General features: G+C 39.6%; 1 protein-coding gene across 2 annotated transcripts in view; it reads right to left on the reverse strand.

The window, feature by feature from the left end:
* Positions 1-22719: 22719 nt before the first annotated feature.
* fbln2 (fibulin 2) overlaps positions 22720-25192 on the reverse strand; it is a 71917-nt gene continuing 69444 nt past the window's right edge. For both annotated transcript variants that reach the window (XM_051414927.1, XM_051414926.1), the window contains exon 17: positions 22720-24814. In XM_051414927.1, the coding sequence (XP_051270887.1) occupies positions 24454-24814 (361 nt within the window). In that variant the 3' untranslated portion in view covers positions 22720-24453. The remainder of the gene's footprint in view (positions 24815-25192) is intronic.

Here is a 25192-nt window from a genome sequence, read left to right on the forward strand (position 1 = left end):
TACATCGTAAGAATGAGGTCATCCTCCCTGTTCGGATTCAGAGCTCTCTCCAACCTGTTGACTTCCTGCTGAGCATGGAAACACTTTCTGGCCTCTGTAAACTTTTATTCTCATTGATCAGTTTGCTCTTCTAATTGTGTCATTTATCATGAATATGAATTTCACTTTACAAACGTTGTACGATGTACTATTTGTACTATGTTAGTGTTCTGGCCTTATTTTATCAAACACTTATTAGGCAACACTTAAGTGTTGCCGCTCTGAGCCCCAACAACAATTGAGCAAGCCTTGGTCAGAACCAAGCCCATTTGACATTGTGGCCGTAATTACAACAATGGCATCCGTCACATGATGCACACTGGCCCATAGAACTTTTTCCCATAAGGTTACATTGTGAAGGTAGTGGCTGTAAAACACAAGTCTGGAAAATTCACAAGATTAAATTTATCCCCATTCAAGTTAATGGGGGCTAAACCTGAAGTTAGCCGGCTCAGCCAGCAGAAGTCTCTACTGTGGGCCACAGTGGCCCATAGACGATGTGCAGTGGCTTTTTTGACTTAAGCTTCAATGAACGGAGCATCGCCTCCAATGCTCTTTATACATCTATGGTCAGAACCAAGGTCAACTTTCTCCTTTCCTGTCATCTATGTGTCTATGTGTGAAACGAGGAAGTTGGAAGCGTCAGTTGGCTGATGTTGATGCTGGGCAAATCATTTCACGCCTACGTCTATTGTTTATACACCAAAATCATTTTCCCTCAATGTGGCCATTTCTTAACTGTCGTTACACATTTTGCTGTAGGTTTTTGCAATATTCTGGAATCAAATACATTTAATACTTAATATAGCAAAACAACATCTGTTGAAAATAGCATCTAATACAAGAAATCTCTATGTATATGTTTTCTTTATCTGTTGTGTTATGGTTTTGTGTAATCCTGCAAATAACTTCACGTTCCCACAGCACAGAAGAGCTGAGGTGATGTGAGGGATTATTGATCGAGTGTGCAAAAGGACAACAGCAGGATACAGATGCACACAAGACTACAGTTAATTCCCTCCAAGCTTTACAGCCAAACCACAAACACTGGAGAGGCCACCCACAAAAATGTTTCTCATAACAGCTCCAATCTCCACTGATAAGCCCAGAGCCAAGATAAATAAGAACACGCTCCTCTGCCAGCCTCCTAGTTTACACTGTAAATACTGCTGGAGTGTGCTAGGCAGTTGGTCAACATTTCCTCTTTTAAGTCTGCCACACCCCAACTAGCATTACAGGTCCTCAGCTGTGGGCTTGTCACTGCCAGAGGTAAAAATCCTCTTCTTGGAGCTTTCCAGAAATGTGGTTCAGGGATCAGTTGAAACCTGTGAATTATCCTGCTCTTTACACTGATGCATTGTTTCTTTAGTTGGTATTAAAATACCGGATGGAAAAAAACTCTATTGGAAAAATAGTCTATTTAAAACTTCACTTGAGGTCATACCATGGTTAAATAATGACAGTTTTACATTTAAAACTGAAATATTGCAGCTTTCAAGATGGCTTTATGCATAACTTCACGTGAAGCCGCTTTCTTCTTGAACCTGTGTGTTTGATGTGTCTGTGCACATTGCTAAAGCTCTAAATTCATTATCACCTCTGATGTGTACATGTCGAACGGATGAAACAGATCCTTGAACCCCTTTTTGTTTATCAAACAGAGAGCTTGGTAAAATATCTGCCACTTCAGAGGGGGAATACCGTCTGGCCATTCTTGAAGGGGGAATTAACAGGAAACACAAAGTCGTGTGTCGAAAGACGACTGATGGAACGGAAGCAGAGTTGTGCTTTGTTGGCTGGTCAGGTGTCGCCTCCCCTCTGACCCCAGTGTAAGCTGGAGCTTTCACACAGCAAACACACCCTCCAATGGAACAGCTGGAGTCATTTTTTTCAATATTCTTTATAATTTGGATGTGGGTCAGCATTTCTGCCTGATGATGGAGGCTCTGCTTTTACCTCAGCAACATTACAACTGAAAACCTGAAATTAGGCAGTGTTTTATTCTAAGCTGTCCTCTCTCTGTGAATGATTTTCAACAAACTGGACGTCATTTACCATACCACCATCTGCTTTGTGACAGGTGTCCCTTTCTGCACTCATCACTGCACCCTGTACTCTCTAGTCAACATTTCCAACAGTAACCACAATTTGCGTTTTGCAAATTCATTACTTTGGACACCTCTAAAGTCTGTACCTCCTTTGGCTGTCACTGTTTTCAGTCTTCCACTCCCAGTGACTGGAACCAGTTGCAAAAGTTGCTAAAACATCACACCCTTATTCCATTAGCCTCCTTCAATAACTCAGTACAAGCAGTAGTTACTTATCATTGCACCTGCTTTTAAATCTACATCTCTGGAACACAGTACTTTGATATCTGTTGTGTACATACTGTATATATTGGGCTGTTTTAACTCAGTTTAATTGTATTGTTTCTTTGGGTTAGCTTTATGTTAAAAAAGAAAAAATATATAATGATTTTTATTGGAGCTACTTTCAACTTAAGAAATACATAAGTTCCTCTGAAAACTTGTGTGAGTTATTTGGAAAGAGACGTGGTTGCTGAGAGTTTTAGATTCAAATTTACTGTGCTGAGTGACTGGGGTGACATTCACTTTCATTGTATTGCAATGGACACAGACACAGATATCTCTCAAAGCAGTGCAAGTAATGCAGAATTACCTTTAGTTGCATCCAATGGGGAAGTTGTAGCTGGCAGCCATTTGAATACAGCTCAGCAAGTACGGTGTGAAAGGCCTTATCAAGAGCCAAACACAATGATTCTTATTTTCAGGTGATTATACACCAATGAAAGCATGCCTATGAATATTATATTCCATTTCTGATCCTCCTAAATGTTACACACTGGACCTTTAAAACATACCCTTTAAAAAGCTTAAGGTGGTAAAGGTATGGAGAAATGTGTAACCTAGGTTAATATTAAACAAATAACAGGTTAAACAAATAATAAACATGATGTAAGCAATAAATAACATTAAGTCATTAAGTCGTAAAAGTGATTTACTCTGTTGATTTTAGTTTTTTTACTTTGTGTGCTGCTCCTTTAATTAGTGCAGCGGTAACAGCCAATCAGTGTAACTATAGCGAACGGGCAAGCGGGAGCAGTAGATTGTAAGATGGAAACAACAGAAGTCAAAACGCATGAGGAAAGACTGGGAAAATAAGGATTTTGTGTTCACCTTCTGTTCACATCACTGTAATCTGTTTTTTGTTGTTTTGAACAAGGATTTTTATTGAGTGAAAACAATTAGCATGATATTTCCTTGTTTTTCTAGCTGAATGTGTGTGAATGTGAATGTGCCAGTAGCTAAGACAGTGAGAGTTAAGGATATGATGTGTATTTTATGTTTTGTCTTTGTGTAAAGTGAATTGAAAAGCTACGTGCACAGGCATGGGTGTGAAGAGCTGTTTGGTATTTGCATACCTGAAGGTGGGTAATGAAGATGGTGAGCCAACCGGTAGGAGAAATCGCGTCGTTATGGTTCCGCTTCCAACCTACACTCGACTGACTCACACTCCTGAATCGTGGTAGGACTGAACCTTCATCATTTTGCTGCAGCCTGCAGTGAAGCTCATTGGACTTGAAAAGGACATAACAAAAGAGAAAAAAATGCTGTGAAACTCAAGGTTGTTGATCATACAAATCATCTGTACACTTATTTTCAGTTTTGTGTTTTGATTCTATATTACTTGGTGTTTTATTTCGCCGTTTATTTGTGCCAAATTTGTGGCTCAAAAAGGTTTTTCTGTTACTGCAAACTCCAAACTTTTTAATTTCAGAAATTTTCAAGGAATTTGAATACAAATTTCTGTGTGTGTATATGAGGTGTGTGATTTGGTGTCATTTTGTGTATATTAACTACTAATCTCTTCTACATAAATAAGACGGCAGTTCAAACTTACTTCTTGGTCTGTGGTCTGTTATTGTTGACTTTAATTATAAACTGCTCCTCTGAACCTACACTCTGGTCCTAGATATCTGTAATATCTACAGCGCTCCAAATGGGCTTACGAGTGGGTCCCTATTGTGTTCGCATTATGCATGAGGATTCCCATGCACGCCTGCCATTGGTACACGCTATTCAGATGATCAACAGTTGATGGCGGTAATGCAGCAACAAACATGCACTGTAGAGCTGTTTGTCTGTTTTGGGCTACTGCTAAGCCAGCTTGCATGTAAAGGCCAGGACACACCAACCCGACGGCCAACCGTCGGCAGAAAAGCAGTCGGACTGATCAGTCGCCTCCCATCTCCCTGAGTCAGTCAAAAAAGTGCCTCCGAACACACCAAACCGACGCCGACTGGAGCGTTGTTCTGCGCGTGTGCGAGGCGTAATACGTCCCCATAACAGCAGGTGGCGCTAATCTGTGTTGTCACCCAAAAAAAATGAAAACCTGAAATGACGACCACTCTAGACCTAGTAAACACAGTCGTCAGTCATTGTTTTCATCAGAGAGTGTTGATAGAAGTCAAGAAGGATCGTTATTGTCATTACTCGCTGAACGGAAAATACGATGGCTAATAATAACAAGATACTGGCGCTAGCGTAGTATGTTTACCATCGTCACTTCCGGTTTTCTCGTGATTCGCTAGTCAAGGGCTAGCACTCCACCACTCAGATTGGTCATTGAGGCCGATGGCCACTGGCCGATTCTACATGTCGAATTGGCCAAAATGAACGCCGACACCGACTGATGACGGCACGGGACACACCGAACCGACTCGAGTCACCGACCTCGCCAGACTGTCCGACGTCGTCCGATAATCGGGTTGGTGTGTCCTGGCCTTTAGGGGACATGCTCTGTATGTTCACACTGCACATTTAATTGATGTGCTTGTGTCCTGCTTTGTGGACTGTGCAACAGTGACCCCACAATAATAAGCCCTGAATCATTACTGTACAAAACACCGCAGTCTCTACATCCTTGTTGGTTACATACACAGTTTAATAATACTAATAATGCACATACAGTTAATTTTTTCGTGAGCCCTTTTGAAGCCTCGAGTTTGGCATTATGGCTGTTACCATGACAATTTGTAATTTGACGTACTGCTCTCATTGGCTGCGCAGTTTCGACTTGTCCGTAGCGGCTCATATTTCAGATAAACAGTACACTAAAATCTGGAACCATCTTTGATCAGCACTGCCTAGTTTGACAGTTTGATCTGAATTTGGTGCGTTGAGTTGGACGGACTCACTGAGAATTACCTGTCAATCACAAGGTAGCCCCGCCCTAAAGCATACCCTGCTTTATGGTCTATTTTACTGTAAATGGGACCATCATTTACTAAATGAACATCATGCTGTATGGAAGAAGACTGAAACTAGAGATTGAGACCATAAACTCAAAAAGGAAACTGTTTACTGAGCTCATAAATCAAGTCAGAAGTCGGCTCATTTTTCCATAAGGGGAGCCTTTTCTTCTCCATGGGATTTGTTTTTCTGTTGCAGCCAATGGAGCTCCCCCTGCTGGCCATTACACAGAATAAAGCTCTGTCCATTATATATTCTGTCAATGGTGTGAACCGGAACCAGACCGGAATTAAAATGCAACAATGTATAACTTTTTCCCTTGGTCCAGACCAAATGGACCCAGCCACGGGTGTGATACACCCTTAAGTTTCAGTGATTTCAGGGTTTCAGTGGGTAGTTTTGGCTTTAAAAGAAGTCATAAAGAATATGAGTTAAAATTATTTAACTCTAGATTCAACCTATTAAATAACCATTATGTGTAATATTTTGTAACTCCCTAACAGGTTGCTAAAGTTTTTCTGGAAAAAAATATGTGACCAAATGTAGCTTGGCCCTGCACAACATAAGATATCAGTTATCCACATCAGATCAAACATTATGGGATGTAGAAACTCTGTCTTGGATCAATTCCAATATAAATATCACAGCAGAAGTGTAAAGGAGGATTACAGGATCTTTGATAATGATTTTTTAGGTAATAAAATGTATAGACAAAGACGATCAAAAAAGTAGTACACAAAATATGAGATACAGTATTTATATAACAAAATACAGTCGGCCTGTGCAACACCGGAAGGCTCTTTTTTTGGGGCCACATGTGCAGTACATGTTCTTCTGTAAATCTGACAGTGCTGTCTCCTGTGGCAATCGTCATTCATGACTGTCTGTGTATTCCCCCACAGTGATTATCTCTCTTTGCCGGAGGACTCGAGCTTAATACTGCTGTTTATAGTCTCACCTCCTTAGAATGTACAAGATCAGACAAACACTGCATGACCAGCAGGCTGGGGTTTTGTAAAAGGGGAAAGTGGGAATTCCCTGTAGTGCTGCTGGTACTAAAGAACGTATTATGTTTTATAATGGCTGTTAGCTAATTGACTTATAAAAGCATAGGCCTTATAATAATGATCATCAGAAAATAAGCTGCTTTCAACATAATATGGATGATGAAAGAACAATGTAAAGGCACAGCTGGGGGTAGGAGAGTATCCTGGCACCCTGGGGCTAATGTTAGCCGCCCAAGCTAGCAGCTAACATTACAGTTAGCAGCAGTTAGCTGCTTTAAGCAAAACAGCTGGTGAACATAGTGGAGCATTTAACAGAAAAAGAGCTATATATTGCTGTTGGCAGCAGGCAGCCCAGGGCTGAGTCAGCTGGTTATCTCGGTACCAAACGGGCGTGGCCTCCCTCTGTCTTGGAGGCTGTGTTCGGTCCCGGTCCGACTGTGTTCACTGGGAAGTTGCTGAGACCTATTCTGTTACAGAAGCAGTTAGCAGAGTCGAGGCAGAGCAGTCGGAGGATGTCAGAGCGAAAACCACAAAATGTTCTCCATAAAGGCCCGGCCCCCGGAACCACTGCAGAAAGCCATGCTGTTGGTAGCTAGCTAATTCATCTTAGCTCTCAAAAGTTGACGATTGATTGACACGATATTATTGGTTGAAATTGGTTGCTTCAATGTGTCACATTTTGTTTCACAGGAAGAAAAAAATATTGGATATAAAATATATAATTTGATTTGAAATTGATTTTTAAAATATTTTTGGCATACCTTGTTAAATAGGTGTACAATATGACTAGAGATGTAATCTTAAAGGCTTAAGACTCATCAATCTTGACATCAGTCCTAATGCTAATGCCACTAATTAATTGTTATTTTAACATTAGCGTTTGGCTTAAAGTACATCTGAGCCTAAGTACAGTTGAGGCTGACAGTGTTCAGATTAGACTAATGTAAGCTGAACTGATGGAGCCTGACAGTTCGGCCTACAATCATCATCGTACAGGGTTCAAACTTTCTTTAAATATAGGTAAAAACATCTTTCTTCTGGCACCATCTGCAGGCCAAACTTTACATTTGGAAGGTTCTGTGTACAGTAGATCTGATGAGTGGGTAGCCCTTATTGATATCACCTACCAGAACTTCAGGGTATACATCTAAAACTCAAATCAAGTTATTTGAAACACATGACAGTTCCAGAGTGCTTCACAACAATAAGTAGTTTGAAATCCTAGTGAGATCATATTTGCATACGAACACCAACAAGCACAAGCAGAAGCCCAGGCTTACATAAGTCGGTCTTTCATCTCTCCTGTACCACGAGATAGCGATCGTCAGCATCTACCTTGTGCTTCGCATCAACGCAACCATGAGCGCCGGGAATTCCCAGACACCTCAACACAACACCAGGCTTACTAAGAATCAATATAAAGCAAAGTTTCTCTATGGTCTGGAGCTCAATACCTGTTTATCCCCCATCACATAGCAGAGTTCCTTTCATGATTTACAAGGACCCCTACCTTTGTGTCCCATAGCAACTGAAGCATACACCTCTCTTGTACAGTATTTCACAACCACTGAAGAATGCAGAATGAAAACAAATCAGTAAGTTGGACAGAATCACAGACCTGATGAAGTGCCTTTTTTAATTGCTTTATCTTAAAGTAGTGTTTCAACAGAGAACAAAACCATCCACCTTCTTTTTCTTTGATATATTTCAGACTCACTAAACTGCTATAACAAACACTTTAACTTAGCTGTATTGAACCCTTATTAGCTGAAAGATTCACTGTTTTATTGAAAACTATCGTGGTTTCAATACAAAGCCACTCCTAACATCCCATGTCATGTATGTGTGTGTGTGTGTGTGTGTGTAAAATTGCCTAAGATATGGCGTATCAAGTCTTTTGCACACATGTGACAGCTAGCACCCACATGTACACACACACACACACACACACACACACATTCATGCCTGCTACACAGCTCTTCAACAGATAAGTGGAACAGAGATGAGATAGGCTGAAGTCACTGGGATATGAATGAGTGCACAACAAAAGCCAGAGGTACAGTATCTGGATGGAATTTGTGCGTTCCATGTATTTTTCGGTGTGTGGTGAGTGTGCAGCACAGGACATCCTAACCTACATCCACGAGGGACACATCAGATTACCAGAGCTCATCATCATGCTGCTCTGCACCATCCAGTCCACAAAATCATTTCAATTTGTTGAGCTGTTGACACTGATACGCTCAGTTGTTGGATGAGAATGTGTCTACTAATCACTATGTCCCCTTCACCCAGCCCTTTTGTACTTTACATTCATGAACTATGCATTGCTCGTTGTTCAATTAAAATAGGCTGAATGGTGTTGAAAAAGGTTGGGAACCGCTGGTATTCCCAACCTTTTTCCTTCAAGGAGCCCCTTTCTATCATTGAGTAAATTGATTAAGTGACATATTGTATGGATATTTCATATTATATCAAAATACATAACAATAACAGTAGAGAACAACTGATGAACTGTACAATGAACCCAAACAGTGAACATAATACAGTTTGTGTAAAACAAGCAATTTAAATGAATTTTGAGCAGAGTATTTCCTGTGAGCATCAGTTTTCCTAAAATATTAATTTTAGGAACATTTATTTTACATTGTTTTTTACAATCAAACCCTTTTTTTTCACAAATTCAGTGTTTTCTTCTCATTGTTCTATCAGCTCTTTGGTTGTTTGAACTTTTCTAATGCAGGATGAGGCTGTTTATCTGAGTGATGGCTCTGTTAATGTAGCTTCTATTCAAGTCTTCAAAGTTTAGATCTTAAATAAAAATAACAATTTTATTTAGTTTCCTTCACAGAAATGAATAAAATGCTGATATGAAGGCCAACTGTATATTTAATAAAAGGTTTTCTTAACACCCCCGTCGAAATCAAGAAGGCCTCGCAACCCCCCTTGAAGCTTTGGTGACCAGTGCTTTATACCATGAAGAGGACTTGTAGTAACAGGTGGTGGATTTTCCATACTCTGCTTTGCAACAGCGCAGACTGCAGGCATTGGGACAACCCACACCTTTCACTGTTCTACCTGAATTGCTTTTTTAAAATCTCATTTATCAGACATGCCAGGAACCACTGACACTTAATTATTAATCTGCTGACTGGATGAAACTGCATAAACAAAGCCACAATTTACCATGCCCACTCTGCACTGAAAGCAGCAGAGATTAACACACAACCAACAGAGACAACGCTGTCACTACGCTGAGCAGAAGGTAATCATCTTTCAATTACAAGTGGGTCACTCATAAAGCCAAGGGCATACACCATATATTTGCATACTGCTGCTCTGTTATTGATGGACACTGATATTTACACATGATAAGGACACAGACAAAATGAGTTTCCCTCAGGCCCTCAGTTAGCTCAGTGGGTAGAGCTGGTGACCCATCTACCAAGGCTGAGTCCTTGCTGCAGCAGCCCAGGGTTCGAGTCTGACCTGCGTCCCTTTGCTGTGTGTCGTCCCCTCTCTCTAAAATAGATCATTCATCACAGCAGTTGATATAGCCATAACACAGAATATGCACAGCATTTTTAAATCAATAACACAACATTAAACTGTTTCTGTTGCATACTCGATTTGGATGAAAAGGATGTGGATATAATTCTGAGAGGTGAGGCCCTGAAAGATTGACAGAGGTGTTCACATAAAGAAACTCCCTGTTGTAATCACAGCAAACTCATCATGTATGTCCTGTAAACTAAGGAAGAAGACTTCTGGAAGAAGAGCAGAGGGAATTACCACAGTGCCTCAGGGGTTGAGACGGAGCTGATAATAGCTGCACTGCACTCATCATGGCATGCAGTGAGTAATTAAAAAGCTACCTGTAGTTTCTTGCTGCCTTACAAAAAATGTGACCAGCTCTGAAGGTCAAGGTTAGGAACTATTTTCCACTTTCTGTCATAAAATCATGCGGTCGATTTATTTCATTATATAGGAAATATATACATACATAATCTATAAACCGTTATTTATGCCAACAGTTGATGTTATACAATTGAGGAGATTAGATATTTTTAAAGCTGCACTAATCAATATTGTTGAATTAACAATGGATCAGATGACTGTGTATTGTGAACGGGGTTGCTCATAGTGACAAAACCCACAGCATTTATCAACCAACACTGCAGCTCTATTGAGCTCTTTTAGCTCAGTGTTTTGGTTGTGCTGCTGTAAGTTTCTGCTCTCATCATCCCCGTTTTAAGCAGGAGCAGACAGCACCTGATAAAGCCACTACCTGTCAAGCACAAAACAGAAGCATTTAGGATAAAGAGCCAGATATTTCCCTCAAGAGGTTATTTAAGTCCCCATTTAACAAAATGCAGAGTGCTGTTGGCTTCAGCATATAAAATGAAACCGTTTCAGAACGCTGTGGGGAGAAGTTGCAGCAGTGTGAACTGGTTGTCTCAGCCCAACTCAAGCCGGCTGATGCCGTTACCTGCGACTCAGCTTGTCAAATCTTCAGTGGCTGCTTTTAGAACATAATGCATGTCACCTGTTTCAACAGCCAATCAACTTGTTGCAGTCAGCTGGTCAACTCAGTCACAAACTGAAAAAAAAGAGTTTTAGACGGAAGAAAGAATCACCTCATCAATCTGTTTGACAGAAACCTTAAAATGTACCCATGCACCCATGGATTGGCTCCAAATTCTTGCAACTGTAGCCAGTCACTCACTATCACTATGCTCATTGTATATTTTAAGATGCTACAAATGATATCCAGCTACAAAAAGCCTGAAAAGCCGCCAGTTAGAATGAAAGTACAGAGAGTCGTTGCTATGGGGATGATATACCGCTAGTTGCATTAGTGTGAACTGGTAGGTTTCAGAATGTTGCAGACCACTGCAAGCAAGTAGTTGCATGTTTCAACTTGTCTCATGGCGAGTCTTTGGTCTGAACTGGGCTTTAGCTGCAGTTAGCTACTTTTAGTGTCCATCAGGAAACTCCATAAATCACCTCGGTACCACTGTGGTCAAACTGGCTTCCATCTGTCTCAGAGGCCATGTTCACTGGGAGGCTGCTGAAGCCGGTTCCTTTGGACACTAACAGCAGCTACAGTAGCAGTTAGCAGAGTTGAGAGCAGAACAACCGGAGGACGTCAAAGGGAAAAACCGGACAATATTTTGTACATAAATTATGAACCAGTTTCATTCAAATCAGTAATAAAGTTTTGTTTTTGTACAGTAATGAGTGAAGCCCAGCCCTCTGAAACACCACACTACAACTGAAAGCCAAGCTGATAGCTAACTATCTAACTAATAAAAGTTGAAGATTGATTAATGGGTGGATGTCATGGTATTATTGGTTGAAATTGATTGGTTTGCGCTTGTGTAAGCATGCATCACATGTTGTGTTACCGGAAGACATTTTTTTTACAATTAGATTTTAAAAGATGACATAAAACAGGTGTATAATATGACTGAGAATGTAAAATACAAGGGTTAAAAAGGCTTTTTTAATTTCAAATTGGCTGAAGAGCAAAACACAGATAAAAGGAAAGTAAATTGGGCTTGCATTATTCAGGTTAACAGAAATGTGACTCCAGTATGAATGCTAATGTGCTCCCGGTCTTCTGGATGTGTAAATCTGCAGTGATTGCTAACACAACTTTATAAGAATATCATATGTCTGAGTTGAGCATTTTTCACCTTTTTTGTGTGTGTGTGTATGTGGCCAGTCAGCTTTAAATAACCAACATTTCTGACTTTAGCGACTCCTAGTGGAAGACACTTTTGCAATTCATGCCGAACAGTAAGTACTAAAAGCAAAACACAGACTGAAAAAAATAGAATAATTTGAAAGCCATCCCTAAAGCGTACCCTGCTTTGTTGTCTATTTTACTCTAAATGTGACCATCATTTACTAAATGAACATCATGCTGTATGGAAGAAGACTGTAACTAGAGATTGATTGTGAGATTATACAGTAGACCATAAACTCATTAAGAAACTGTTTGCTGAGCTCATAAATCAGCTGAGAAGTCTCCATTAGACTGCATGGTGGCGGTTTTTATTGCAGCCAATGGAGCTTCCCCTACTGGCCTTTACATAAAATGCTAGTTTAAGACAATGCGTTGGCTGTAGACCCAGAAGCTCTGTCCATTATATATACTGTCAATGGTTGGGACATAACACAGGGAGTGCATTAATGAAAGAGTTATACACAATTCTGCTATGTCATACAATTCAAATAGCTGAAAATGAATACATTGCAGCCACTGTGAGTTAACTTTAGTAAAGCAAAGTGGGCATTTGCAGCTCTACAAGGCTATGTTTTGACTGCATGTGTCAGTGCAATTCACTAGAAGTAAAAATGATGAAATCTTGATATAGTTATAAAAGGGAAATTCAAGGGGACAACTTCTTTGTAGATCTAGATTCTTTGTTCTTAGGGACTGAAACATATCTTCCTGAGTACAGCTTTCAGCTTAATAATCACAGCTCTGGACTGACCTGTGAGTCATTCAGCTGACCCGAGGATCAAAGCAGCACAGCGTACCTGTGCGAGCATCCCTTGTTAAGTACAAAGGCCCGCGCTGTCAGACCGACCCTCCATGTAGCTGACCTGCAGCACCCAGGCCGACTGAGACGTGAACCCACCCAGCCTCAACAAACACACTGCTGGACAACTTCAAACACAGCTCTCAGCCCTGAACTTCATTACCTCACATGAAAGACAAAGATTTATCTTTCATTTGAGCCAGACGTTGTGTTTGATGCAATGCACTGACCTATATGGGCACAGTGCAGATTTGCTTCTCAACAATCCAGCTCATGTCTGTCACATTACATGACTACAATGCCTGTACAGTACGACACAAAACATGAGCTTTTCTCTTTCCATAGACTCCTCTTTGGCTGCTACAAAGATGAAGCTCTTATAAAGTCATCCGACAAAGGTATTGTATTCATTACACACCACTGTGGATATGAATGGGGGAACTTGCTCACTTCCTAATGTTTGTGTTGCAGTAGCTCTTATGAGGCAGTTACTCCTCAGTGATCCTGGGAAGCAAAACATTTCAGAGTTGGGGCAAGGTAATTTTTCTCACTTAGCCAAGGTGAGCAGTGCAGGGCTGTGTGAAGCAGAATGGGGGTTTAAAAATGATCTGTCAAGCCACTACAATTTGTCAGTGGAATGCACGTTTTCCAGTCCTTCAGCTACAACACGTGGTCCTAAAATGAATTTGATTTGCCAATTTAACTATTGAGCTGCCTGAAAGAACCACAGGCTTTTTGCTGAAATGAAGTCAACTTTATGATTTTACTGGTTGTATTGGTGAAAAGCAGCAATAATTGATTATAGAGCAACACAGAGCAACATTTACATTTATATGAAGTCGTGTTTCTTCCCACCTGATGAATGAAAGCCCAATATTCACTCTCCCTTTAGCTCTGTTTTGTCCCACAAACTCCTGAGGGAAATATCTGGTTCTGTAGATGCTAAATAGCTCCACTATGTTCACCAGCTAGTTGCTAACTTTGTCTGTCGTTTTTGGTGCTAGTCAGGTAGCGTACAGCGGATTTATCGAAGCCTAACTAAATAAAAAAGAAATCTGCCTGCTGCTACTGAAAACTAGGTTAGTGAGAGCCGTAAGATTGAACCAAACAGTAAAGTTGGTATAAAATTCAAAACAATGAGCTGAAAGACACTAAATTGGGTTGGATGGTATTTATCTCATCTGATGCAGACGGAGGCCACCAAGATGTGTTTTCTTTGCCGGGTTTGGTTTTTGTACAGTAATTACTGAGAGCAAAAAACACCTTGCACTTTGCACATCTGGACTTAAAGAGCCAAATCAAGCCAAAAATGAAAACTAATAAATGAATTGACTAATTCTCTCAGTTGTTTATGTTTTTCTTTAGAATACTGACTCAGTCTCTGTGGAAAGTTTTACGATAGACATTTCCTTTGAACCATCTTGTACACGTAAGGAACATGAAACTGAAGCAAACAATGATAAGTTACATGTCAGCCAGGTTCCCTGAAGGCCGGAAACAAGTATGTTGAGAAATGATGAAGTGAGCTTTCAAGTCTTTTGCCCTCTTTTTACTGTCAGTGCCGTAGGGAAAGTCAGCGCTTGGTATGTCAAGGAAAGTCTCTCCCTTCCTCTGGTCATATATCTATGTACATAATGTATTTGCACTCGTTCCTCTTGGTTCACACGATACCAAATCAGTTAACAGGCAGGGTTTAACATGTTTGACTCGTTTCAGCATGGAATGTTCGTGGAGCACAAAGCCTTCAGAATGTTTTATTGGCTCTAAGCAGAAAATGACCATAATTTGTAGGATTGCAGGGTTTCGCAAGTGTTGTTGATTGTTATCACTCCTCTGTTTCCTCAATTTTTGCTGTGATTTTAAGCCTTCCAGAGGCATAGATGGACCTTGGTTTTTACTGGGAATGCTCCAGTCTCCCAGGCCCAACTGTGAATAACAAACTGAAAGCTTCTTTAAAAGCCAAATGCACATCAGTCCTACGAGGTGGGTATTGCTACAGAGTCTGAAAAACATCAGTACCGAGGTGGAGTTGGCACAGCCTTGCTACCAATAGACCTTTTTCAGTGAGTTTCCAGTAAGACACCATGCACAGTGGAGGCACCCGGACTCTTATAGACCTGAATGGAACAGAACCACACACACAAGCACACAAAACTTTAAACTTTATTCACAGATTTTGGTGAAACTAAAATATTTTATGAAGAAAATATTTTTCTGGTCTTCCCTCTGACTTTCAGTGATTTGTGGAGTTTCCTGATGAAAATATAGCCTTAGCTACTCTTCATCACCATCACTGTTTACATTTATGATGTCTTATTTATTCTCCTGTACAGCACTTTGCTCAACTTTGGTTGTTTTTAAAGTGCTTAACAAATAAAGTTGGATTGGATTGTTAGCAGTTAGCAACTTTAGTCGCTAACTAGCTGCTGCTGTTAGCTGGTTACCCATGTAGCTAACTTAGCCATCCTACTTTTTGGCTTCTTCTTAAATTTAAGAAGCCAAAAATGTTTTGTTATGTTAACTTTAGTTTTATGCAAGGTTGAATCAACTAAGTAAGTTCATAGTCTGATACATTATTTTGTTTTTTTTAAGTATTTTCTGGGGCTTTTATTGCCTTTACGATAGCGACAGCTGAAGACAGCCGGGAAAGGGGGGCAGAGAGAGGGGATGACACACAGCAAAGGGGCGAAGGTCAGATTCGAACCCTGGGCCGCTGCAGCAAGGACTCAGCCTCGGTAGATGGGTCGCCAGCTCTACCCACTGAGCTAACTGGGCGCCAGTCTGATACATTTTTAATTGTAAACTGCTGTTGACTAATACTCAGTCACATAAACCTGATTCTGCTCATGCCAAAAATTTTGATGTACCTGCACCTATTAATAACATAAAGGTTAAGCAATAGATAACATGTTGGGAGTATCTGCTGGGAGGTTGACATTTCTCTCCTCCTCGGCGGTGGACTCCTCCTCTTGCCCCTGCTCCCTTGATTTCATTTGATTACTTCCTGCTTGACATAAACCATGGAAAAAGACATAAACCATCCTCTGCCTCACTCTATCAGTTTCATGCTAAAATTGCTGGCTTATTTTCCAGTTTTTGTGCTACTCCTAACTGATTTAGTCTAAATTCACCTTAAAAAAGCTTCCAGATTCTGTTTTGTTAGTGCTTCTGGCAGATGTGTGATAAAAAAAAAAATAATAATTCACCCTGATGACCACATTAGATTTTCCACCAGTAAAAATTCCACATGCTGCAAATCTTATCTTTTGTGTTATTATTATTTTTTTGCATAATTGCATTTTTCAATATGTGTGCCTTTCCACATATACTGTATAATTAAGCGGAGCATTGGGAGCAATTACGATGAAAATGAAGGGGAATTTTCCGTAAAGGGCCCATCCAAGAAAAATACTCACCTGAAATAGCATTTCATCGTGATTGCAGTTATGACAAAGAAGAATTAATCAAAATGAGACGATGCCTGTCACATCAAGAAGCAACACATCAAACGTGGGAAGACTCAGATGAGTATGACTAATCGTGAGTGTCCCGACAATTGCACACCGCGGTAAACAAGACGAGGATCTTGCGCTAACAGAAGCTCTTTGATTTCTCCGTGGGTTTCGTTCGGCAGACGCAGGCCTCACAGACTGGTACAGCATGATAAAAGAGCACTTTCTTTCGTATCTCTGTGATTAGCCAGAGTGGAAGATGAATAGCGTATAATCAGAAAATCAAAGGCGTCATTTAACCAGAGTCCCTGACGAGACCTGGCGTTGCTGTCACAGAGGGAGTTCTCTGCTTTGGAAGAAACACATCACATCTATCCATGGAAAGGCTGACTCATGATTTCACACAGAGCCTGCATGATAACCATCCACTAATAACTCGGGCTAACACATTATTACACTGGGAATGTGACTGAACACAACAGTTAAGTGGAATCAGTGGTGTGTCAGTGAGGAAGCCCCCGTGAGAAGAATGGGAATGTGTTTGCGTTCATGTGCTGGAATGGAAAATGTTGGCATGCTCAAATGCATTCAGTCAGTGCTGTGTTACGCAAGTGTATTGTGCAAGTTAACATTCTTTCAACAGCATACTATGGCTGTCGAATTGGTACAGTCTGCTGCCCTCTATTGTCAACCTGGATGAAGGAACGTTCAAGAGCACTGCTAAGCTGAGGGCCCGCATTGCATACATGACTCAGACATGAGAGTAAAAATGAAATGTAATGTTCAGGTTTTGGCAAGGCTACAGTCATATACAGGTAATGTACTTAATAAATAGGCTAAACAAATATTTACTTATGAACTTCTTTAACCAGATTGAGCTTAATAAAGTGAAAACAACAACAACAACAAACAAACCCAAACCCTTCATTCAATTTACTTCAGCTAGTTGTTGTGTTATGTTATTAGCTCCACATACTGTACACTTGTCCTGTTATGTAAATCAAAGTATCTTCTGTTGAAATAAGGCCTACATAATGCCTGTGAAAACTGAGCTATGACGAAAGCAAAAGTGATGGTTTCAACAAACAAAAAGAAAGTGGGAATATGGATGCAAAAGATATAAAAGAAACAATAGAACAGTAAAATTAAGGATGACAAACAAGAATATGGCCCAAACATGTTGCAAACAGTTTTTAAGGAGGCAAAAAGCACATAGACCACATAGGTGGTAGTATTTTAGATACGGATTACAAATATATCGATTCATTTCAATTTGTTATCAATGAGCCAATCATTCTCTTACCTAACTTAAAGGACCAATGTGTAGGATTTAGGAGCATCTTGCAGTGTAGTTGCAGATTGCAACTTCCTATGTTTGTCCCTTCTGGGCTACTGTAGAAACATGGCATTTCAACATGGCAGCCTCCATGGAAGACATCTGCAGATAAAAACAGCTCATTCTAACATAACAAAAACACAATGATTCCTATATTCAGGTGATTATACACTAATGAAAACGTACCATGACATTATATTCCATTTCTGACAACAGATCCTCCTAAATCCTATATACTGGACCTTTAAAGGGCCACTATGTAGGATTTAGTGACATCTAGTGGTGAGATTGCAGATTGGAACCAACTGAAACCCCTTGTTCCAAAGAAGGGCGAAGGAGAAACTACAGTGGTCGCTAAAAATGGCAAAAGGCACTATCTAGAGTCAGTGTTTGGATTGTCTGTTCTTGGCTACTGTAGAAACATGTCGGCCTCTGTAGAAGAGGACCCGCTCATTCTAAGCTGACGAAAGCACAACAGGTCTTATTTTCAGGTGATTATACACAACTATGTCTTGCCTAGTTGGTCAGTCATTACAAATATATTCTGTGCATCCAAAGATTGTTTCAACCCACATAACTTTATTCGGATATAACAAACTCATACAAAGTCATACAACTCATACCACTCAGTGCACTGTGTACATCAAATTTTATAACTTAAAACAAGCTGATATAGAATGTATATGATTCATGATTTTTCTGACCTTAAAGTTACCTAAGGAGAAGCAAAAGGTGAAACTGGGAGTTAAGGCACTACTGAGGCTACTTTCCAAATCTTAATCAAATAACACATAACCTTCTCCATTCTGCTCATACATGATATCACATTGACATTCAAACTTATGTATTTTGATACTTGGACAGTTAAATAGGTTTTCAGGAATAAGTGAGTACACCATTATAAGTACTCATACTTACAATGGAGCTTAAGTTGTTAGTCATGGAAGTTATTGCTTTTTATTAGCGAGCTATATACATAACAACCTCAGATGTTTTTTCATCTTAAGAGTAAGATAACAAGTTTTTTTTTAACTAAAAGTTTATTAGAAAATGGATATTGTCACATTTTACTCTGATGATACTCTATACTACTCTGTACTATTAAGAACTACGGGGTCAGGAAACAAATGTATGGGGTACTGAACTCCCTTTAACTGCTGATCAAACAGTTAATGCTGATAGAAAGGTGTCAGAACACACAGTGCATCACAGTTTGTTAGTATGGGCTGCAGAACATTATGACCACCAGGGTGCCCAGGGGTCACAATGTTATGGCTGATTGGTGTAAGTTGTTATAATGAGAAACTTTCTCAAAATATTTAGAAACTTTCTCAATATCTTGACTTAGTTTCTCAAAATAAGGACTTTGTGATACTATGTCATTATTTTGAGATTCTAATATAAAATATTGAGAAAGTTTCTCATTACAATGACTTATAGAAGCCCCATCACATTGGCGGAAATGGGCTTCCATACATATGAGCGTAGAAGAACCAGACTCCAGGAGCAGTTAGGGGTTAGATGCCTTGCTCAAGGGCACCTGGGCAGTGCACAGGAGGTGGAACTGGCACCTCTCCAGCTACCAGTCCACACTCCATACTATGGTCTAGTAGGTCTAGTACCAGCCCATATAGTGGGTGCAGTGGTTACACTCCAGCAGCTATTAGTTAGCATACAGTCTGAAGCAGTGAAGCGTGGAGCTTCAGTTCATCTGGTAAACTGCCTGAAGCTGTTTGAAGTCAAATCTGCTGGATTTCTCTACGACACAGTGCTTAAGCTCTGAGCCTCTTCACCGTGTACCCGTAAGAGCCGAGCTCCACTTCCTTCACGTCTCCGTTTAAGATCAAAGCCGGTAGGCCTCAGCGCTCAACGTCAGGGTCACTGATCACTTTCATTGCATTGCCTAAGCTCTGATGTGCTTTTATTAGACTTTTACTGATGTCGCTCTCTGAAGGCTGTCTTTTTGGTAATGGAACCGCCATAATTTAAGGGGTCTGTCTTTTACTCTCAATTTTATTCTTACGAGCTGTCAAATCCTCTCAATCGACATTTATGTCTCATATATACATTTATGACCAGCATGAGACACTACAATGAAACCCTCCAGTGAAATCAGGCTAATTAAACACTTTTGAAGAGCCAGCAGCTCTGTAAAGAGGGATAACCCTTCTACACACACTGAATTTTATGGGAAACTCTTACTTAATATATCGAAATAAAATGCAAATACCAAATAAAATATTATTGCAGGTTTGACAAAATGTAAAACAAAGTGCTTCCCACATTAAGACAGCCCCCCCCCACCCCCAACACACCCACCCACACAAAGTAATGCATGTTTTTGTGATCAATAAAAAACTAAATTAGAACACAAACTGAGAAAGTGCTATCTCATCCAGTTGCAGTGAGGAAACACTGGAGGCAGAATTAGAAAGATAGGAAAAAGATGTGTATATTTCATAATAATGAGTCAGATCAAATTAATAAAACAGATTAAAATGTAGAGATAAATAAATAAATACACAAAGTAAATAAATAGAAAAGTAATAAAAAGAAAAAGGATTTTTAAATTCAAACAGATAAAACAGATAAATAATAATAGATGTATTGTAATATCTATTATTATGATAATAATACTAATAATATATAAACGGTAATTACAGATTAAGATGTATATATAGAAAAGTTTTTAGAAAAAATAGCCCCAATGAAAATACTTTGTTTCTTTTCAACACTGTTAGTTATTTTTCTCTACAACAATTAGCAGATATAAAACTCTTCACATGACATTGGGAGTATTTGGTGTCGAATGTACGAGTCAATCTTATGTCTTATAAACAGTTTCTGACAACATCGACTTAATTCAAGCACCTTCCACCTCTACCTGCTCCTGATGAGGGTTTCAGAGTAAAAGCAAAAGCTTGATACCTCTGTCATTTTAGAGAAACTAACCGTAGATGTGGTGAAAAGCTGTTCGCATTAGGCGTTAGCAGAATAATGTTAGCAGAGGTCTGGTTGTTGTCATGTTACAGTAACACAGTGGGACCTCATCACGTGTATTTAGTTGTCTTGATAACCCTTTGAAGCTGAGATAGATAATCAGAGGTCACACCCTAACGTGTGTGGGACGCCACCTCAATAGCCGGATGTGTTTGGGCTTCAGCAGAGAGGAAAGAGGCCGCCCAGTGCAGACCAGTGTCACCACTGTACTGGCGTAGCAGTTTCCTGAACAAACTGTCCAATCACACAAAACATAGCAGACCTTAAGGGCCATTTTGTACTTCTAGAGATAAATTAAGATGTGTGTCGAATTTTTTCTGCTTTTCAGTGAGGTAGGTTTTTCACTGGAAGTCATTTTTTTGTGGTTTGTAATAAAAAGAACTGGGAACAATCAGCAGAAACTCCTAGTTCAGAATATTGCACCAACAGATGATCTGCAGCGCAAAAACACCACAGCACCAAAGACTGAGGCAAAATCAGAACAGTGATGGAGATATTTTAATGAAGATAAGACCATAAGAGCTATCAGTCAGTACTGTTTCTCTGATTACAAAACATAAAACCACATCATAAGTCAGTGCAGTGAGGTTATCAGGGGTGAAACAGAAATGTGTGTGGGCTGCTGGATGAAAGCCTCTTGGAACTCTACATTCAAGACTTTCTGTCTGTTTCTTCAGAACATTAAAGCGGCCATGAATCAAAAGCAATAGGCACAAAAAAACTGCACAAATCTTTTATCTCATTGATTTGGTTTTATGGCCCTCAAGCTCTGCCCCATCAACTTTGTTTCCAGCCACAGCAGGCAGCTGTTTTCAGCAAAAACAGTTCTGATAAACCAACGATACCATACTTGCTCAGCACCAAACAGCTGACAGACAAAGCTTGTGAACATAGTGGAGCATTTAGCATTTAAAGAGACAGATATCTTCCTTACGAGCTGGTGGAGACCAAAACTGAGCTGTCAGAAAATATTACTGCAATAAAGTTTGGACGTCTTTATTGTTGTTCAAATATGAAGTTTCTTATCTGACAGATAAACACATAAATGAAATGTTTTTGGCATGTTATTTTCCTAATGTCAGTGCTTCATTATTGTTGCGCAGTTTGAGGTCTTCTGGGGCTTTTCTATCCTGACAAAAGTACAGATCAGGTGCAAATACTAACTACTAATGAAAACCTGCAGATGGGTGACAAATTAAACAGAAAACCTAAATAAATAAAAGAACATAGCGGCTAAAGGGCGTGAGGGCTCATTGAATGGTCTCAGTATGAAAAGGATGTGAATCATATGCTTTGACCTTTACAGTCACCCAATCTCAACTCAGCTGAACAACTATGTGGGATTTGGGAGCAACAGCACTCTCCACCATCACCAAAACACCTCGGAAGAATGTTGTTCATCCCTCCAGTAACAGAATCTATGCCAGGCAGCAGCGCTCTGGAGGTTCAACACTTTAGCAAAAACATTTTATGCCGGTTTGTCTGTTAATTTCTCACCCAAAAATATCAGTGATGATGTGATCTTCTAAATAAAACCTTGTATTCGTCAGACTGTGGTGTTTATGTATATATGGTGACCTCCCTAATTTCCATTTGAGAGGCTATCTGTTGGGATGTATTAATAGGCTGAGGTAGAAAAGCACACACACACACACACACACACACACACACACACACACACACACATACACTTTCCGGGTGGGAATGTTTGAGGGTGTAACACACACTAAATGTTCCTTGTGGCGCAGTGGAATAGGTGATAAAAACAGTTAGGATAAGGACTGCTCAGACTAACTGTGAAGCAGTTCTTTTCAAAAGAAGGTCTTAATTAAAACGTGGTGACACATTTAAACCTTTTCTTCATGAAATTCAGTCTCATATAAAGCACTTTGAATTTCCTTGCTGAAAGATAGACCTTGAATAGAGCAGTATTAGGTGGTTTGGCCTTGACCTGTTCACAATCTGACCATCAGATGGCGATATTGGCTCACTGTTCACTCACAATAACGATACCACAGCACAAGTGTACAGCACTGATGTGGAAAAACTGACACTCTAGAATCAGATTTGTGCTTTTATTGAGCAACTGACAACAGTTTGATCATCATTTATTGATTGGTTTATTGATACAAGTGTTGTGTGGCAGCTGAAACTGTACAGGCTGCGTGAGGCCAGTCTGAAGTTACGACAGCAGACTGATTCATTCCTGCAAACTACACGGGAATTTGTCAAGCGTATACAAAATGACATGAATTTTACCCTGAGATAATTACAACACAGTAACATAGAAAGATATGTCCAGTAATAAAGGAAAGAATATGACACTTCAATACAATGACAATACAATGATCAACAGTTACATTAATAATTCTCAGTGCTGGAATTTACCATAAATGACTCGTTAATGTTTCTAGTGTGATTTGCACTGAATTACAACACTAACATTTAATCAGATCACATCTTTAAAAAAATAATATACACCAAATGTTGAACAAAATGCACTATTTGACGATTCTGCTACTTTTTTTCTTAACCACATTCGCAAATTTGGATGGTGAATGTGGAGGCTCAAAACTGCCAAAAGTGAATATAAACTATAACTGAATACATCAATACATGACACTGTTTGTTAATTTAAAACAAATTAAATTTGTTATTTGTTGAAATTTATTTTACTTTTACAGACTCCCAAAATGGATCGATCTTTGGCCTGGATTTACATGAACACACCCATCTCATTCTCATATAAGTGTGAGGTATATAGGAAATGTTGCATTAGGGAAACAGATAAATGATTACATTTCTGCCAAAAAAAAGTTGAAAAATAAAATTAGCAAGTGGAAAATAATTTCAATATAAATAGAGTTTTCAAAGACATACTGTCTTAAGCTAGAAAAAGAGAAATATTCTCTACGGGGCTCCGCATATACTTTATTGAGTATAGACTCGCTTTCTTGACCATACTTAAGAGAAAAAATAACTATCAATGTGCTCATTTAACTCACTTACCACAGTTATCCCTGCCCTTACAAATTAAGTTAATAATTTTTTTTCTGTTAATGGATTAGTGGTAAAAGAAAATAAATATTTTGTTTTTCTTTTTAGCAACCAATTGGAAAGAAAAAATATAATTTCTATTCATAATAATCTTCTATTCAAAAATTAAAAAATAATAATATTTCAGTTATGAATATTTTAAAAATGGATGTATTCAGTACATGTTTTTGACTCATCTTATAGGCTTTAACTACATTTAGTCAGTTTTGGGCCTCCATAGTGACAAGTGCCCTTAAATTCTAGTGCTGTAAAGGTTTATTAGTTTCTTCAAACTTGAAATTCATGAATAATTGTCTTAAAAATGAACATTTACATAGGGTGGTCAAACAGTTCCGTTCTTAAAGAGAGTGGAGCAGAGCACAAACCACCCACCCAGACTTGTGCAGCAACCTATGCAGCACCTTGCCACCGTTTGTATAAACTAAGAGGAGTAGAAAACCCTGTCAATACTGGTGCATACAAGCTAAATTCTGTTAGCAAGAGTTGAACTGAAAAATGCTTTGGTAAATAGAAATACAAAGTTTCTCAGGAAATATAATTGCCATAAAAAGTCTGCAGAAACAAGCAGATAACCTGCCAAAGACAAAAGAAGCCAACAGTAAGGTCTCTGGCAACATTTTACAAGATTCTTGAATAATGCTTGATTGTGGGAAGGCATTACAAAAAGAGTCTGCACATATAAAAGTTTAGCACCATCTGAAATTTCCAGTCCCTCTCTCTGTCTCTTTCTCTCCGGTGTTACACGGTGCTGGACGTGATAAAGACGTAGATTCTGGCGAGGAACGACGTGAACGTCCCCTGCCTCAGCAGCTTCATCTCCACATCGATCAGGAAGTCTTTGGGCTCGCGGACTTGTCTCTTCAGGTACACAGCGCCTGTGAAACTGTTCAGCTTCCTGGTGCTGAAGTAGCCCTCCTCGTTGCCCTTGATGATACCGATGACGATGTGATCGCCGGAGTAGGCCGGGGACGGTCCGATCCGGAAGATCTGGGCGGGGATGATGATGTTGGTCTGAAAGCTGAGTTGGTAGTACGTGATGCGGACGGGGGAGTTCTGACAGTCTACAGAGTTACTGGGACAGCTGGTTCGCTCACAGCGTCTAAAGAGGTCAAGAGAGACAAGAGGGAAGAGGATGGATGAGCGAGACAGTATTTGGAGGCTAGGTACTTGATAGACTATGCACTGGTACTTTAACAACAGTGTTTGTAAGTGTGTTTATTGGTAAAAACAAGTATGTTCAGTATCTTGCTCCTGTCGAGCTTTGAGTCTAGTATCTGTTTCCAGTGACTAATTTGACTTTTAAAGCACTTCATGGTCTGGCCCTAGACTCTCTGAATACTAGCTACCTGTTGGTTGTTCTCATGTCAAAGTGCAAAACTAAATGCAACTACACCACTAGATACCACTAAATCCTACACACTGGTCCTTAAACTAAATGTTTAACTGTGTAATTATTGTTTTTTTTTTACCAATGTAC

The sequence above is a fragment of the Dicentrarchus labrax genome, unplaced genomic scaffold (genome assembly GCF_905237075.1).
Source record: "Dicentrarchus labrax unplaced genomic scaffold, dlabrax2021, whole genome shotgun sequence".
NCBI lineage: Eukaryota > Metazoa > Chordata > Actinopteri > Moronidae > Dicentrarchus > Dicentrarchus labrax.